Source organism: Ictalurus punctatus, chromosome 13 (assembly GCF_001660625.3).
Source record: "Ictalurus punctatus breed USDA103 chromosome 13, Coco_2.0, whole genome shotgun sequence".
Lineage (NCBI taxonomy): Eukaryota > Metazoa > Chordata > Actinopteri > Siluriformes > Ictaluridae > Ictalurus > Ictalurus punctatus.
Genome location: NC_030428.2, coordinates 772952 through 792385, shown reverse-complemented (window position 1 = coordinate 792385; position 19434 = coordinate 772952). Strand labels below are relative to the sequence as shown.

General features: G+C 39.9%; 3 protein-coding genes across 8 annotated transcripts in view; 1 reads left to right on the top strand and 2 right to left on the bottom strand.

The window, feature by feature from the left end:
- The window catches only part of LOC128634448 (uncharacterized), a 55826-nt gene that overhangs the window by 16011 nt on the left and 20381 nt on the right, over positions 1–19434 (bottom strand). The gene's annotated exons all lie outside the window — the stretch shown is intronic.
- On the bottom strand, positions 1857–13605 carry LOC128634451 (CD276 antigen homolog). Of its 2 annotated transcripts, XM_053685035.1 has the most exons (9): positions 13503–13605; positions 10723–11067; positions 10278–10628; positions 8406–8510; positions 8209–8304; positions 5037–5129; positions 4448–4522; positions 3677–3793; positions 1857–2344 (listed from the first exon to the last, which is right to left on the bottom strand). In XM_053685035.1, the coding sequence occupies exons 1-9, from the start codon at positions 13558–13560 to the stop codon at positions 2139–2141; spliced, it is 1446 nt and encodes a 481-aa protein (XP_053541010.1). In that variant the 5' UTR covers positions 13561–13605; the 3' UTR covers positions 1857–2138. The 2 variants fall into 2 exon arrangements, with proteins under 2 accessions (XP_053541010.1, XP_053541011.1); XM_053685036.1 differs by lacking the exons at positions 1857–2344; positions 3677–3793 and having other exon boundaries at positions 3846–4522.
- Positions 15580–17731, top strand: LOC128634454 (cytosolic 5'-nucleotidase 3-like). The gene is made up of 3 exons (XM_053685039.1): positions 15580–15680; positions 16663–16857; positions 16947–17731. Exons 1-3 carry the CDS (start codon positions 15678–15680, stop codon positions 17073–17075), a joined length of 327 nt encoding a protein of 108 aa, XP_053541014.1. The 5' UTR covers positions 15580–15677; the 3' UTR covers positions 17076–17731.

Here is a 19434-nt window from a genome sequence, read left to right as displayed (position 1 = left end):
AAAAAGTTTCATTTGACAAATCTGTTCATCTAGAGAGGGCTTTTCATTTGTGCTATAGGAAAGATAAGCATGATTACATTTCTGCTTATTCATGTAAACCTCAACTACATTGTGTAATCTAATTTCATGTATTGATACATTTTTTATTTTATTTTTTAAAATCTTTTGTCATTCGCACACGTAGCCTTCTAGCTCCACAGCCTTTGTACTGTGGATAGTTCTATGAGAGATAAAAGTAGTAGACACAGAGTGTTTATTTTTTGTCTATATTGCTCATTTCATTCAGTGCTTTAACGTCTATAAATCCTGCAGAGATGTTACGTATGAGATTTGTAATGTAAATCACACTGGATTTTACTTACTATTGTTATAAAACTTAAAACATTTTCCCGGTTTAAAAGACTGCATTCTACTGCAGACAATCTAAATGGAGAAACTTAATATTAAAAATGATTGTCAACTTAACAACTTATGTTCATAATTATGGTAATTTAGTACATAACACTTAAATTCCTTTTAAATAATGTGAAAATAAAGTGCGTTTGTGTGTGTCATATTTTTGTTTGGATGTGTAATACACATGGCCGTACCATGTATAGTAACATTTGTGTCAGGAATGGATGGGAACCCGATTTAACATAACTAGTAACGTTTCTGTCACGAATGGGTGTGAACCAGATTTAACATAACTATATATATTTTTATGACCTACCTCAGAGAGTTTCATATTCTATGTGAAAAGAAAGAAGTTATAGAGAGTAAGAATGTGTATCTTTTTGACCTTTGACCTATACCTGTCAAAACTAAGGTTACAATATATACAAAGTATCTCTCTCTACTGTTAATACGATACCCAAATCTGATGGAATATACCATCACAATCATGATTTTATTCCTCACTAACATTATCAAGTTTTCCAGCCAGAGAGAAGTGAGAGAAGTTAAAACATTTCAATTCAGACTAAATCTACAATCAATTTAGAATTCAGTATATCATGCATTTTATACGAACACAAAAGTGAAATGTGTTTAGAATCATGTACATTTGTGAAAATAATACATTTATTAACGTAAACATTTGAATTCACTGTATTCCTGACCAACACACAAAGTCTGTATGTAAAAGTTTTTAGGAATGGAGTTGTGTGATCAGTTAACTGTTATCTACACATATAGAGTTTTAAATAATGTAATGTCTGTGGACTGAAGATAAAATAATATAGTTATGAACGCATATTACATCTAATGTAATGTAATGTTTGACTGGCAAAAATAAATGATCTAAAACGAGTCAAATAAAGAATTAAGTAATGTACTTACACATAGATAAATAATCAAAACAACAGCGAAAACAATTCCATTTCAAAACTGGAATTAGTGCCAACGCCAGAAGTTCTGAAAAACAGAGAATGTTCATTACATTAATACAGCACTTTGTTTGAGAAGGTTCATTGTTACGACACGGCGAACTTCGCGGCAGCTCACAAAGTGTAGTGCCGCCCAGGGATGTGGCGGAGGAGGACTACACTTCCCAGTCATACCCGCGCTCGAGTTCGCCGGAGTTCTAATTACGAACACCTGCAAACACCTAAGGTTATATAAGGGCCTCCCTAGCATGAGCCGCTTGCGAAGTAACCATTCAGCAGCCTCGTCTCTGTTTGTTTAACAAGCCGATATCCTTAGAAGTATTTTCCCTAGTGCTCGACTTCACGCTCGCTTCTCACTACGCTTTCGCCTACGTCCCTGATACACAGCTTACCTGTCCTGGCCCGACTCGATTCTCATTCTGGATTCTTCCTCTCGTCATTCCTCCGCTCGCCCGCGCTTGTCTCCGTCTACGCTTCGTAACATTCAGATTTAATCTGAAATTATTATTTGTGTCTGTAATTGTGCTGATGAAGATAATATGCTCCAGGCTCATCACACACACGACTAAAACTGAAATCTTGTGGGATGAGACTGATTTTAGGGTACTGTATATAAGTGTTAGTAGGTCTGGACAATGAGAGAACAAAATATAGAGAATGTTTGTTTAAATATTTAAAATATCTAGAATTTAAAAGCTTTAGTGTGTGAAATCAATTACATTACATCTACACATGCAGTCTGAGTGTTTTATATACTGTATATAATAGTCTTTAGGATAAGACGTGTTTGGGAAAATATAATAGTACATTTAAAGAAATGTAAATGTCAATCAAATATAACATTACCTGCAAAAAGTGGTTCTTACCTGGATGAAGTCCATAGATTAGTATAATAACAAATATTCGTAGAAAATTGCTGAGCTCTGTGATATTGTAACTAAAGATTGCTTCTATTTGCAGAGTCCTTCCACTGCATACTGTATTGGAAAATAGAGGATCATTAAAAGGTTATTTCAGAGGTCTGTAAGGCATTTTTAAAGAGCAATAAATAAAAACACATGAATGGTATTTATATTCCAGGTATTATGGCAGCTACCCGAAACAAAAGGTAACACTACAGTTATACACCAGTGCTGTTATTCCAGTGTAAGGACCCGTGTAACTACGATGTGTTAATATGGAAATACAGCAAATTACAATATGCATTTACATGTGAATAATTACAGAACTGAATTATTCACTTGTTGTGAAAGATAAATAAAATACCATGGATAGTATAATGCTGTCCTCAACACCAGAACTGATTCAGTAGGATTGAGAAACAGAAAATCAGAGGAATTCACACACGTCAGAATAAAGGAAATCTGTAGTTAGGGATTGGGACAGTATTTGTGGTCATTTTATTTATTTATTTATAAGCATTAATTCTATATTGTTCCACATGCCATGTGTTTAACCCTCATCACCTGCTGCAGGTTAACGAATTTAAATTTGTGATCAATCAACGACTGACATTTAGTAGTTCCTACTCAGTGTGTCCCGTTCCAGAACCTTCACACTAACTGTTCCTCAGTGGTGGAATGAACTTCCCACCTCAATCCGGACCGCAGAATCTCTCCATCTTCAAAAAACAGCTAAAGACCCACCTCTTCCCTCAACACCTAACCAACCCCTAAAATAATGATTATTTTTAAATTATACATTAAACCTCTACTCTGTGCACATTGCTACTTCTGGAACTCAATTAAACATCTTGTACAGTAACTCTACTTGTACTGTTCTCTGCTTGTAAGTCGCTTTGGATAAAATCGTCTGTTAAATGAATAAATATAAATAATTAATGTCAAAATCTAAAGTTTTTTAAAGGAAATAAATACACAGAGATGTTGAACAGGACATCGTCAGCAGGGAAGTTATTTTAGAAGTTATTTTAGAAGTTATTTTAGAATTATACACAGACGTTTGTCTCAGTTATCCTCGATTTTGATCTTGAATTTACAGAAGTACTCTGAAGTGTCTATTAATAAATACATCCTGATACCGGTTCACTATGTCACGGAATAAGAGTAATCAGTGTAGAAACTCTGTTGGGGAGGGAATATAGTAAGAAAAGCACAAACACAACCCTTTTTTCAGGAATAAAAGGGTGACTGATTAAGTCTGTGTGAAATTGTTTAAAACATGTAATAACATTTCTGGAATGTATCTGTACATTAATTCTATAATGTAGATCTGATGTACCTCTCTCTCTGTTCTTAAACACATTAAGAAATCTTTAATATAAAACAATAAATGCTTGAAACACCTACCAGTAGTGATAACATACAGAATATACAGAAGAGTAGAAAGTGGCTCCAGAAGCAGAAATATCAGAAGAATCACTTTCCGTAAAGTGTTTAGTCTATACCAGACATCCACAACAATAGCTAGACAATAACACAAGCAAAATAAAATGTTAGTATATATTACATAAATACATACAGTGCTTTGTAAACAAAAATATGAAACACTTTGCTTAGAGACATACAGAAGTAAAACATGTAAAGGAAATAAATAATATAATATAATAAATTAAAATAAAATATTACAGTTTTGGATTTAGTGATCATTCAAGCGGTAGACGTTATCACATCAACTGCAGCAAGAAGCCTTAATAATGAAGTTTAAAGTTTTACTTAGATGAAGCAAACTGCACTGGAGGAGAGCTGGAACAATTATAATCCAGTCACATATATAACAGCAGTCACATTCAAACAGCTCTGTCTCGTTCTTTTTTAATAGAGCACAATCAGACCTGTGCATTTAAAATGACTTCTCTACCCCAAGCAAGGGGTTAAACCAAAGTAATATCATTTTCCCAGATGTGACAAAAGATAATAGACCAAGACGCTGATACGGATAATTACCTCCTGACAAAGACTTTAATTTGCGTCTTGGAAATTATAAAAATAGAGACTAATTCTTTTTTATCTTTTCCAAAGACATGATTTTCAAATCATTTTACTTTCTTATCTTTTTACTTTATACAAGAGTGAAATAAGATCCTGCAGATGGTAATGGTGTAATGGTTTGATACTCACGTGAATAAGCAATAACACTTATCACTGCATATTGTAGTGGAATTGCCAAGCGGTTAATTATTTGGCGGGGATAACCTGCAATATAACAAGGACACAGTACGTACTGATTAGGCCAGTGTTTCATAAATCCCACATTATAACTCATTCCCAGTTTCAAAAAGCCTAACTAAAGTAATCCTGAACTGTGCATGAAATTCTAGGATAGGTCCAGGTGAGGGATGGAAAGTAAAAATAAATATTTAAATGACTTTATCAGACATGCAGACCTTTATACACACCTGCAGCTGATCCAGTGTCACATTAAACAGCCTCCAACAAAGTGTCAAATCTAACACTTTACAATTAAATGTAATGGCAGTGATACTCAAAAAGTCATTATTTCCTGCTCTGCTATGTAACATCACACAGTTTCTATAAAGAAAACTAGATTAAAAAATGATTTATTAAAGGATTATATGGAAAACGTGTTTACTGCGAATTTAAACTGCAAATTGATTATTCTTTCAAATTTTTAGCTATATATTTACATAATGCCAATAACTGAGAAGTTCTCGTAAGACCACTTATCCATGAGATCATCAGTTAATACCTTGAACTGTTTTCAAGTGGAGAGCAATCCAAAGTAGAAAAAGGATCCGAAAACCATTCAGTGCTGAACAAGTTGCTGCTTCTGTAAAAAACCCTGGAGGAAAGATCAATGAATTAATTAATGTATCACAGCCAATAAAGAAACTGATTATTACCCCTCTTACCCCTAAGTTCCCACAGTATTATGTCCCATAATAACCCAACCCTGAGTTCCCGGGCCAAAATCAACATTTTAATTTGAACATTTTTTATGCCTTGAAACAACTTATATTAATGTATTTGTGTAATATTACTTTGAAAATGAAGCAGTTCAGAGTTTTTACTAAACTTAGAGCACAATTCTTAACTAGAGAATTTACGAAAAAATGCTCGCTGAAATCCTTCTACTCATTTAGAAGTACCATACGAGCATCAGCGTGGTCAGTGCCTTTGAATAAATTCAAGTAAATAATAAATAATTAAATGCATTTTAGCGCCTAAAGTCAAGTTTCTGGTGGTAATCAGACCAGCAGGTAGTGTTTTCACGAATGCACAGAGATGGTCAGGTTCTGACTCCAGACCCCTGCAGTGTCAGTCGCACTGGTTGATGCTGAAGATGAAGACGGATCAGGGTCTGAATCAGGAGAGTTTGCGTCTCTATCAGTTTCGGTTTCAGTTTCAACATCGCCTGAACTTTCACTGCTATCTCTATCTAGAATCCTCGCTCTCGCCTGTGTAACTGTGTATGTTTTCTCTTTTTTTCACTGTTTTAGATGTACCTGTGTTCACTGTAGGTGTAACTTTAGCTGGAACACGATTAGCTTTTCGCTTTGGCATTTTTAGTTCACTTCTACTAGTACACCAATATTCACGCTTGGATCAGCTTCATCGTAATGCCGGCGTAATAACGTAATCACATCCTGATGTCATGACGTCATCAACCTTCCGGATCAAAAAATAATAATTAAATAAGAAAGGAATCATAGCAGAGTAATGCTGGTACTCCGGCCTTACGGGGATAACGTTTACACTGTAGATGCTCTATATCGGCCTTAAGGGGATTTGGCATATACGACCAAGCCAGTATCAAAGACGGGCAAGCCGGTTTTTCGGCCATACGGGGTAAGAGGGTTAACCAACTCCCCAGTGAGTTTAATACGACACAATAGTGTCTCTTTATTGAATTACTATTACTGTCAATTATTCCATCCATGCATTTTCTGTACTGCTTATCCTACAGGGTCGCGGGGAACCTGGAGCCTATACCAGGGGTCATGGGGCACAAGGCAGGGAACATGCTGGACAGGGTGCCAATCCATCACAGGGCACAATCCTGTTATGATGCATACACACTCACACACCCATTCATACACTACGGACATGACTGGACATGCCAATCAACCTACAATGCATGTCTTTGGACTGGGGAGGAAACCGGAGTACCCGGAGGAAACCCCCACAGCACGGGGAGAACATGCAAACTCGAACCCCCGTCCCTGGTGGAGATGTGAGGCGAACGTGCTAACTACTTTATTTTTAAAAGATGTTAATGGCACCTCTGAATTAATTTCTTTCATGTCTCCTCTTTGGCAGTACAGCGGTGTGTTCTCTATCATAATACTGATGGAGATGGGGGAGACAACAAGGGGTCGAATATCTTTAGGTCACAACCATATCCTCAGTTCTCTGGGGGCACGAGTGAGGTATCTTCACGTTGTCCCTCAGAAGCAATATTCCGTTATGCCAGCTACCTGACACGTCAGTGATGTGCCGATAACTCTGGGGATGAATGTAGGATTAGGTTCCAGTAAAACCTGAGCCTTGCCCCATAGAAATTGCATACATGATGGGTTTACCAGCATGGTTATCAGCGTGGATGTCACTAATGCACTTTGCTGAAGCCAGTTCCAGCAGCATCACTATATTCAAAGAAAGTGCTATAAGATCTAACTGATCCAGAGGATTGAACAGCGGTTCTGATAATATATCCAGCACCACAATCGAGTCCCTTGGAGTGAAAGCTTTAGACTGTAGTGGAGTCGAGGAGCCCCTTTCATCAATCCTGTTCCCCAAAACTACATGGCATGCTTAAATGGCAGACAGGTATTCCTTAATGGTGGAGAGGGCTTTGCCCTTATCTAGGACACTGGAAAGCAACTGAGCCTGAGGCTGTGCACAGCTTCTCAACCAGACGCCATTTGCAATTATAGACTGATCTCATAACTGATGCTCTTGCATTCTGAACGGTCATGATAACACTTTCAGGTAACCAGGCTGTGGTCAGATTGAACCTCTCACACACCGGGCCCAGACTGCCAGACCTTCTGGATGAGGCTGAAGTATTTTCCAGTGAGCCTGAGTTAGGAGATCTCTGCATATAGGGAGGTGCCACATGCGGCCACAGAGCAGTTTAATTATGTCGGCCAGCCACTGCTTCCCTGCTTCAAAATGAGCCTCATAGAATAGAAGCCAAAATGGCTTACCTCATGAGGTACCAGCCTTATCAGCCTGGCTTCTTTGTGCCACAATGGCGTTGAAGAACATCTTAACCTATGTGCCTCTAGGCTCTGAAGGCTTGTTTGGGCCCTGAGTGGATGTTTGAAGTGATGACTGTGGCTTTGGGATCCGGTAGGCCGGTTGACAGGCTATAGACTGAACAAAAATCTGCCAAGGTGTCTGTGAGGGAGCTGTTTGTGTCATAGGGAGGCACAGTTTAAGCGCTATGCATTGTGGCCACTACAGGTCTAAAAAGTACTTTGCAGGTCCACAGGCACATCCAGCAACTGCATCTTTTCTCTATGGGAGAGGATTGAGAGGGTGAGCCATCACGCTCTCTTCTGAGAGACCATCAGGGCCATGGTTCTCCCAGATGCTTGAAGAACTACACATCTGTGAAGGCGCAGTCAGAGGTCTGTGACCACTCACACCTCATCTCACAGTGCTGGGCTGGCTGAGGTTGTCATTTCTTCCTCCAGTTCTTGGCAGCTATTTTCTCTGATGCTCTGGGCTTTGTGGCCTTTATTCCCCTATAGAGGGAATAAAAGTTTCTCCACTCCGTCCTCACTAGCCATGAACAGATGAAAGTTCTTTTGCAAGATGAGGGGCAGGTCACATTCACTGACCAAGCTGAGAACTTGCCCTGTGAACAGTTTATCTGAGCCACCAGCAACGCTTGTTGTCTAAGTGATACTTACCATCAGTAACACCCCAAAGGATGAAGACAATGGCCATAGTAATATTAGGACAAAGGACATGTCCCCACTGTATAGCTAGGGCTCTTCCGCTGTCATCTACAAACATAATAAAGAACATTTTGCATTAAGTTTACTTTATTAAGTCGAAATGTAACCTTACCAAACTTCCGAAGTGATAAAATGAAGGTCAGACTTACCATTATTTTTAAAAGATGTATAAGAGAAGTATCCTAGGATAAGTGATCCAATTACAAATCCCAGTGCACATAAAACAAAAATTCCAACCTGCATAGAGGAAAAACCTGCGTAGCACAAACACCAGAGTTATTAAACATTATAACACTGTAATATCTGTGAGGAAATAAAGAACAACTGGTGATATTATAAAATAGTTCATCACATCAACTTACTAGTGGACCTCTTTCCCTAATAAATACATTTTCATATTACAGTTAAAATGCTTTAAAAAAAATTTTTTTATAAATAACAGTCATCATAGAGCAATCAATGGACATTTTAAGGGACTGATATCATGCAAGAATAATGCACTTACACATAGAGGATAGGTAGTGCATGACCTCACAGATGCTGACGGTTGGCTAGCGTCTGTCATATCACAGTAAACCAGTGACTACATTTCCCATCCTGCACTGTGGCCTACAAACATGGACTGCAATTCCCAGAACACTCATTCATTCTAATCACACACACCTGCATCCAATTCACACACTCACTCCACAGTATAAAGAGACTGTTTCTACACAATGACTTTGTGAAGTATTACGTTCAGCTGCCTAGTCTCTGTCGTATGTTCAAGCCTTATATCGTGTTTGCTTTCTGAACATCGACCTTTGTTTACTCTGTTGACCTCGATTCTCTGCCCTGCCTAGCTTTGCCTGTTTGCCTGATCACCTGACCTCTCCCTGACCTCTGCCTGTCTTTGTTTATTGATTTCTGCATAATCGTTTGGACTTTGTTTAATTAAACTGCAATACCTGCAATAGCTTCCGTCTCAGCCTCCATTACGTGATAGCGTCACTACCTACGTTTACATGGACAGCAGTAATCTAATTATTGACCTCACTCTGATTAAGATAATAATGTGATTAAGGTGTTTACATGAGTCGCTTTTAGAATACTCCTGTCATGATCCCGTTTTACATGTTTTAGAACGTAATTAGATTAACAGCCCGCGGCATTACGTCACCGCGCCACGCTGTCCGACGTCCCTCCAGAATTTCACGTATCAACATATAGTTCGTCAACTGCTTGAAGCCGTGGGCTGCGTCTCAAACCGCATACTTACCGTCTATATAGTAGCCGAGATACGTGTATTTTTCCCCACTACAGGCTTAGCGTAGGCAAGTATGCGGTTTGGGACGCAGCCGAACTCTCTTGTTCGCCATAAAACTGCCGTGTGCGACTGGTGAAAACTCTCACACGACGCTCATAATGTGATTAAGGTGTTTACATGTCTGTAATACACGACCATAATGTGACTAAAACAGGAGTACTCCACCTGTCTTAATTCGAGTATGACCTTAATTAGATTAAGGTAAGTAAAAACTGCTGTTTACATGCTAGTTTCTTAATTAGAGTATGGTCTTAATCAGGTTAATAGTGGATTATTGTTGTCCATGTAAACACAGCTACTGTGAGTGACAGGAGAAAGTGTCATGGATATGCGGAAATAGGCACTGGACTACGATTCCCATCAGCCGCTGCACCACACATGATCCCATCACATGATTGTTTGCACCTGTTTTCATGTTTTGGTTAATTAGCACTTGTGTGTGTATATAGTCACGTTTTCCACAGCGCACATTGTCTTGCGATTGTTTATGTTGTCATCTTATGGTTATGTTCCTTAGTCCTGACACGTGTTCATAGTTCTTGTTCTGTCTGTCTATTCTACTCCGTTTTCATTAAACTTTACTCTACACTTGTCTCCATTACATGACCCAGAGAGAGTGCACATGATTTTAGTCATGATAATCCACTTCCAACGTGTTTCAGCACTCAGCTCTGGTACATCTTTACATGATTTGTACATTAAAACAGTGACTTACCCAGCTGCTGCACTTCCACAGTTGTGTTATCTGAGAATGCCCCAGAGAATGCAGAACATGTATACAGCCCTTTATCGTCAGTTCGGACATCCTTCAGTCTCAATGAGAAGTTTCCTTTGTTTCTTTCTTCAGCGCTGAACAATTCCACTCTGTCCATGTATCTCTCATGGGACGAGTCTGTGTGGACCTCACCATGTTCATAGAGCAGCACTAAGATCTCTCCATCCATTTTCATCCATAAGACCTGTTCTATATTTTCCGCTGGGATATGTGAGTCTACAGAGCAATTCAGAGTGATATCTTCACCCGCATATGCAGATATGACGTGGGCTCCAGACACGATCAAACGCTCTGAAATGAGAATTACATAAACAGAATTGAACTCCTTTTTAATTCATGTTTTTTTACAGAACATCATGTGAATTAGGTGAAAGAATTTACCCACCAATCTCCTTTATTTCAATCAGAGTTTCATCAGAGTCCTTGTTTGTGTAGACAGCACACTTATAGACTCCTGCGTCTTCCCGGGTCACGTTCGTAAGGAGGAGAGAGAAGTTTCCCTGAGCGATCTCCTCAATGAAGAAATGAGCTCTTTCACGATAACTCGGGTTCTGAGACTCCGGATGACTCTCTCCATTCTGCCACCAGTGTACTAGAGTTTCAGAGTCATTTCTTTTCCACTCTATTTCCAGTTCTTGCATTGGTAGAGGAGTTTCTACAAAGCAGGGCAGCATCACTGAGCCTCCCAGCTGGACAATGAGAGGACCAGACGGACCACGGACATGGAACCCTAAAGTGAATAAAAACACAGTTAACAGACATTGACCTAACATTTTTTGTTCTTCCCATCCAATGCCAGTTTCCTTCATCCTTACAAAAACATGCCACTAGGTAAATGAAAGTACAGTACTCTTCCTTACAGAACCAAAACTTCAGGGGGTGGAGTCAGACCTGATCCACCTGATTTTACCTGAGTTAGGAGTTAGGGTTAAGGTTAAGCTTATAAGAGGAGTCAGATCAGGTCCAGCTCCACTCCCTGAACTTTTAGTTCTGCAGCAAGGCCTATCTTTAGAGATGGGTTACTCTAAATTTCCCCTAGTTGTGAATGGATAAATGTTTGTGATGCCCTGAGATGGACTGGAATAACCTGATTGAGACTTCTTAAAAGTAAGTAAGCTGTCTGTGTCTGGGAGTTCAAGACAGTAAAAGTGGTTGTGTTCTCTGGGTAGGAGTGGTGACGTTACTCTCTTCTCTATCGTTCAGAGTGATATTAGCTCTGACCCACCTGGATAACAGCAATTGACATGTGAGGATGCTATTTATCGATTGCAGGTCAGCATTTAACACCGTCACTCCAGCTGAGCTGATAAATAAGCACACCCACCTTGGCATCAGTACCTCCCTCTGCAGTTGGATAATGGACTTTCTCATAGACAGACCACAGTCTGTGAAGCTCTGCAACATGACTTCCTCCACCCTCATTCTGAGCACTGGTGTTCCACAGGGCTGTGTGCCCAGCTCACTCCTCTACTCCCAGTACACCCACGATTGGGTTCCTGCCTATGGTTATAACACCATGCAGGGTTGGGTACAGGGTTTTGTCACGATTTCCCCTCGCGCTAAACGCCGGAGCACGCAGCGTTTCAGTGACACTGAATTTGTTTACTTATGACACGTGCATTTGTTGTGATTTCTGCCCTGTCTCCGCCCCTGTGTTGTCATTGGTTGTTTCCCGTATGTGTCATCATTAGTCTGAGCTGTTTTGTGTTCACCCTTGATTACGTCTGTCATTTAAATCCCACGTGTCTTTTTGTACTTTGTGAGGGATTACGTGAGTTTTGTTATAGTTTTGATCTTGTTCTCGCCCTCGTTCTCTATTCCTGTTTTGCCTTGTTTACACCCGTTTGCCGATCGCCTGACCCATTGTCTATTTTTGACCACGCTATTGTCTCACATTTTGGATCTCTTTAATTAAACTCTTATCTGCATTTGCATCTGTTCTAACCTCCATTACGTTCAATTACGTGACACACTGTGGTCAAGAAGGCACAATAGTGCCTTTTTCACTGAGGAGACTGAGGAAGGCTCATCTATCTCCACTGATCCTGGTGAACTTTTGTTTCTGTGCCATTGAGAGCATTCTGACAAACTGCATCTCAATGTGGTACAGAAACTGCTCAGTCACTGACCAGCGAGTGGTGAAAACTGCTCAACATATCATCGGTGTCCAGCTCCCAACAATTACAGAAATCCACAGTAAAAGATGCCTGCAGAGGGTGAGAGGCATCACCAAGTACCCCGCTCATCCCAATCATGAACTGTTTACCCTCCTCCCCTCAGGGAGGCGCTACAGGTGCCTGTACTGTCACACCAGCAGGCTCAGGATCATAGTGACGAATCTAGCGATCTTGAGCAGATGTTTGAGATTGCTCACATCACAGCTGTTAAATGTATGAGTTGAGAGAGCAGGTTTACTTGATTCACCAACAGTGTGAAAAGCCAAAAACCAATCATTGACCACCAGTGTTTCTTAAAACCAATCACTGATCACCATTATTTCTTAATACCAATCACTGATCACCACTGTTTCTTAAAACCAATCACTGATCACGAGTGTTTCTTAAAACCAATCACTGATCATCTTTTTCCATAAACTGATACTTAGTGATATTTACACTAATAAAAATTCCTCATGTTTATTTCCAGACTCATTGCTATGGCTTCAGTTTTTTTCTGTATTCTTAAATGAAACTGTAAAATTTTGTAAATACATAACAAAACTCTATTCTATTTCATTCTGCCATCATGAAAATTCAATTCAATGTGAATTAGATACATCTAAGATACATCTCGTGACTTCTAGAAATGTTTTGAGCCTTGTGCCTTATCTTGTTCCTCCAGAAAATCCAGTCTATGCATGAATCACACCCTCTATTTGTGTTTTTTAACCAGTGCCACAATACACACTTGTGTTGGATTTTAGTGATTCAGCAATTAGAAATTAATTCTGGTTGACTGGCAGTTTCACAGACAAACTATTTAATTTTATTTTTTTATAGTTTACAGTTTTATAGTCCCTCAATTCTGCATTTCTCTTTCCAGAGTTGAAGCACAGGTAGAGAAACCCATCCTCCTCACATAAATAACATCCTATACTGTCCTTTTAGCTCCATATAAAAAGTGAAGTCACAGTGCACTAACAAGCAGAATAATGCTGTATATTACCGTCACAGATGACCATCAACAACAACAGATAAAAACAACTCATCAGATCAGTCTCCATGTTTCCGTACAAAGAGAACAACTTTAACCTTTGCTTTAACTCAGATCACATGGTACAACCTGCCCTGTGGGAACCGCCTCTGTTAACACCTAGAAGCATATTTTATAAACGTTTGTAGTGTTCATAGTCTTTATTAACAGTATGTATATTGGCAAAACTGATTCAATTTTGTCATAAATAAATACATGCACCATAATCTGTTTGCTGTAGCTCTGTGTTTATACATACATAGGCCGTAACACACATATAACACACATATCACACACATATAACACATAATAACACACATATAACACATTCACTTCACTGTTCAAAATGTATATTGGTCAATCTCAGGTGACTTCATTTAATTTTTACAAGGTGTTAAAGTGGGAGATGGATGTATTTTTCTCTGACCTGTTACCAAAAATCATGTGTTTTAAAAAGCACGTTTAAAAGCAATGTCAACTAATTCCTTTGTTTTCCTCTCACAAAAGTGTTTATTAAAAAAAAAAAGGTTGGTTGCAAGTTTAAATTATTGATATTTTTAAATGCAAAGCCATTTTTTCATTTTAGACACAAACCTCAACTTTCTAAAAAAAATGTATGATGTAATTAATTAAGAAACTGGATAAATGATGGACATAACACAACTGAGAAAAACAGTGAATTAACTTTATTTTTTAGATAAAAACTATTTGATAACAGGAATGAACACTGCGTAACAGGAATGTGTATCCGCACTGTGTGTGTGTGTGTGAGTGTGTGTGAGTGTGTGTGTGTGTGAGTGTGTGTGAGTGTGTGTGTGTGTGTGTGTGTGTGTGTGTGTGTGTGTGTGTGTGTGTGTGTGTGTGTGTGTGTGTGTGAGTGTGTGTGTTGGTGTGTGTGGGTTTGCATAGCTTGTTTGTATGTGAGAGAGAGATTTATGAAGGAATGTGCTACGTGCTTGTAGTTCATCACAGTGAAGAAGAGGGAAAGAGAAAGAATGAGAGACAGCGAGAACTGAGAGAGAATGTGACGAGTTCTTTGCCATGAGGTGCCATGTTGAACTTCCAGTGACCAGTATGAGGGAGTGTGAGAGCGATGACACCAAATTTAACACATCTGCTCCCCATTCACACCTGAGACCTTGTAACACTAACAAGTCACATGACACCGGGGAGGGAAAAATTGGGCCCAATTTGTACATTTTCACTTAGGGGTGTACTCACTTTTGTTGTCAGTGGTTTAGACATTAATGGCTGTGTGTTGAGTTAATTTGAGGGGACAGCAAATTTACACTGTTACACAAGCTGTACACTCACTACTTTACATTGTAGCAAAGTGTCATTTCTTCAGTGTTGTCACATGAAAAGATATCATCAAATATTTACAACAATGTCACGGGTGTACTCACTTTTGTGGGGTACTGTATATATAAAGATATGTACTGTGTCAGGCGGCAGTAGAGGAGGACTAAACCCTCAAAGCACGGTAAGCGGCCTCTTAGGGCTCCAGGGAATCAGGGGCCCCATCAAATACCCAGAAGTCTATATAAATCATATATAACATTCATTTTCTGTCGGCCACCTAAAGGGTCCTTTTGAACCCGGTTTTGCTCGCTTTATTTACACATCCACCTTATTATTAAATTCCTCCTCATTATTAATGTTCCTGTGAGGTAATAAAATAAATAAATAAATACACACACACTCATACACACACTCACTCACACACACACACACACACACACACACACACACACACACACACACACACACACACACACTCGACATTAATCCGAGTCGGCGCTTTAACCCTGGGGCATTTATTGTTTCCAAAATGACGACGCACAGGAAGGACCGCCTCTTCACAGGAACGCTTGCTGATTGGTTGAAATGACGTGACGTGATTTTAATACGTTGTGTTTTTCCTCCTCAGGTATTCTGCACAGCAGCGCTGTCATTAGCGAGGACTGTAATGCCAAGGTAACCATAACAACTGTCTGTATTCATGAGGACTGAAAGAAATACAAATCAGCAGATTGAAGTGGTATCTTATTTTATTTTTACGCAGATGTCGGATTTGTTTGATCTTTATTACCCTGTTGAGATCAACAACTCGATGTCGGTGGAGGAGAAAATCCCTCACATGGAGGAATGGTCAGACATCACACCATCATTAACACCATCTTCATTCAGTGCGTTTACATGGACAACAATAATCCACTATTAACCCGATTAAGAAAATACTCTGATTAAGAAACTACCATGTAAAGAGCAATTTTTAATTACTTTAATCCGATTAAGGTGATGACGTAATGACGTGTGCCGTTAATCTAATTATGTTCTATAACATGTAAAATGGGTCCATGAAAGACACTAAAAGTGACTCATGTAAACACCTTAATCACATTATTATCTTACTCAGAGTAAGGTCCATAATTAGATTATGCTGTCTGTCATGATTCCCCCTTGAAGCAGCGTGCTCTAAGCGCTAATGCGCGAGGACCTGCTTTTCCATTGTTGACAGTAGTGACATCTGGACACGTGTGTTTTGTTTATGTTTCTGTCATGCCTCCTCCCTGTTCTGTCATTGGCTGGGATTTCACGTGTGTCTGTATTGCCCTCAGCTGATAGCAGTTTAGACGCTGATCATGTCCACATATATACCGCGCGCCTCCCAGCACACAACGCGGAAGATTATCGTAGAGTTAGATTAGTTCGTTTAGTAGTCATAGTCACGGTCCATGTTTAGAGTTAGTTCACGCTGGATTATCTGCTCCCAGTTCCTCGTCATAGTTCATGTTTCTCGTTTTGTTTATCGACCCTGTTTTCCGTGACCACGACCTTGGTTCATGTTTAACCCTGTATATGCCTGTTTGCCGATCGCCTGACCTTCACCTGTTTTGGATTACGTTTATGGATCACGTTTTGGATTTGTCTGCCTGTCTCTCTTTTAAAATAAACAACTGTTCATACTGCACTTGCATCCGTCCTATCTCTGCTCCGTCACGATACGTGACACTGTCCATGTAAACGTAGTCATTCAGAATTATTATTGTTTTATCTTTTATTCATTCATTGTTAGAATTGTGACTGAGAAATCTGCGAAAACACTGAAAAGTGTGTGTGTGTGTGTCAGGGTGTTGTGTGTGCATTTAAGGGTGATGTGATCCACACGTTTAATAAAAGACAGGGCGCTCTACAGAACACACAGCAGTTCGTACACGACCGCAGCAACGTGCTGCTGCTGGGAGATTCGCTGGGAGACCTGGACATGGCCGACGGCGTGCAGGGCCTCCGCAACATCCTGCGCATCGGCTACCTCAACGACAAGGTGACACGCCCACAAACACTGAAACTCGTCATGACTGAATCACGTGTTTATAACTGTAACACGAATCGTTTATATTTTAACATGTGAAGGTCGAGGAGAGGAGGGAGGCGTACGTCAGGTCTTACGACATCGTGCTGGAGAAGGACGAGACGCTGGACGTCCCAAACGCAATAATTAATTACCACACAGCGGAGAAACGAGACCACGCGACCGTCTGAAAGGTCACCCAGCCAATGGGAAACCAGCATCCCAGCCAGTGGCCAATCAGAATTAAGCTGGGGTTCGGATCATCCGTAATAGCGTGTCTTTTATTATTTTTTCCCCTCAGATTTTATATTATTTTTTATACATTTTTAAATTGGGTGAGTTTCTCATATCTAAACATTTGAGATATTTTCTCTTGTACATTAAAACGTCCATCTCCACTCGACGCTGTAATCTCGTACAGGAGATAAACTCGTATGTTATTCACAACGGAACATAGAAAACATATTAAAATGTTTAAACTGAGGGAATGGACCGTTTTAAGGGGAAAATAAGGTCACTTTGAGTTTGATGGCCGCAACACGTCTCAAAAAGTCGGGACTGGGGCAACGCAAGGCTCTTTTTATACTCAATCACGTTTCTGACCTGTCGCCAGTTTACCTCCAGCTGTTTCTTTCCAGTAGCACTTTACTTTTCCAGCCTTTTGTTGCCTTCCATTTGTGTAATGTACATTATAAGAGAATTAAAATGTGTTTTTGACCTTGGATACACTAAAACATGGACCAACTGAATATTTTGCGCACAGAAAAAGAATTCTGTACCTTTTTTCAGTTGTACTTTTATTTTTAAAAATCTCATTTTAAGAACTTGCATACTGTCTTCTTTTTTTTTTTGTCTGAAGAATCAGAAGCTCCTAAATGTAAAAGATGTGGTCGTGTTCTTGTTTTCCATCAATTCATATAATCAGCGCCCCCTGCTGTCTTCCAGGTGAACTGCAACTACAGTAACGTAGTTAAGTAAGAGACCAAAAGTAGAACATTTATTTATTTATTGAACTTGTTTTGCAGCACAAACAAAAACCTGCACAGTTTATACAAAGGAACATTTCCCAGTTCACACCAAAGAGCTTTACTACAAAATGGAAAATAAAATAATAATAAAATAACGTCTGTCACATCTTTCCATGTGTACGGAATGGAGAACGAAGGCCACATTATTTTCTTGTTTACAAAATACAAATAATACATTTAAAAAAAAACAGTGCAAGTACACTTTAGATGCGCTGATATTTTTCATTTTTAGAACAAAAGACAAAATCCTGAGTAGTTTTCGTCTCCGAGAGGAATTGGTTTAATGCACGTGTGTGTGTATGTGTGTGTGTGTGTGTGTATGTGTGTGTGTGTGTATGTGAATAGAATTTCTGGCTCTATTTATAACCCAGAGACTCTCTCTCTCACACAGCTACTTGTAGATTCGCCAGTCCGTTATGGGAGAACAGTTTGAGTATCAGAGTTCTGTGTTATGTGAGATTTGAGAAAAATTTGGAGGAGGAGCAAAAAACGGCATCACATTATTATTATCATTATTATTATTATTATTATTATTATTATTATTATTATTATTATTCAAGTGTCGCGACGGGCAGAGAGCCGGCGCACACAAGAAGGAAATCGCTCCTTCTCCAACTGCCGCACTGGCACGACGTGGGCAGCTTCCTGCCGAACATTCCGAGAGCCGGAAGGACCGCCATGGCAGGGCGGGACTGACGCGACACCGGCCAGCGATTGGCGGACCCAATGGAGAAATTCCACCACTCAGGCGACGGTGGAAGAAGATAAAAGGGCGTGCTTCCGGCCGTACGAGAGAGGAGAATATCGTAGCGACAAGACGGACTCCGTGCGTGTTTTCAGCGACATAGCGACTCGCAATCACCGATCACGACGGAAACCTCACGCCCCACGCTAATCTCCCCCCCCCCCCTTTACAAAAGGTGCAAGCGTGGACGAGATCGCCGGGTGGTGAGAGTCACATCTACGGAGGACGAGTAGCCTCCGCCACGAGTAGGCTACACCGGCAGTCACGCCTCCACAAAATCCCGCACTCATCCCCTCACAACCCACTCACTTCACCCTTGCACCAATAAATCACCGTTTTGAACGTTCTTCTGCCTCCTGTGGGTCTGTACGCCACCCTTCCCCGGGCTAATCCCTCACATCAAGTTATGCTTTTTTCACACTGACGTGCTGATTATCGTTAGCTACGATAGAAATATAGGTACGTCTAGTATCGCTGAAAACTTTTCACACTGAAATAACTGAAAATATTCAGCGTTAGATTATTTTAGTGCACAAACCATCTTTAAGCGTTTTTATTTTTATTTATTTTATTGAGATGTTGGGATTGATGTTCGTCTCCTGCTACGAGTGAACAAGTCCAAAGAACTTCCTGCCTGTGAGAAAAGCCTGCCTGTGAGAAAAGTGTGTGTGTGTGTGTCACGTTTCGTGACGTAACGGAGATAAGGTAGGATGCAATCGTAGTAGAACAGGTTTATTTAAGAGAGAGACAGGCAGACAAATCCAAAACATGATCCAC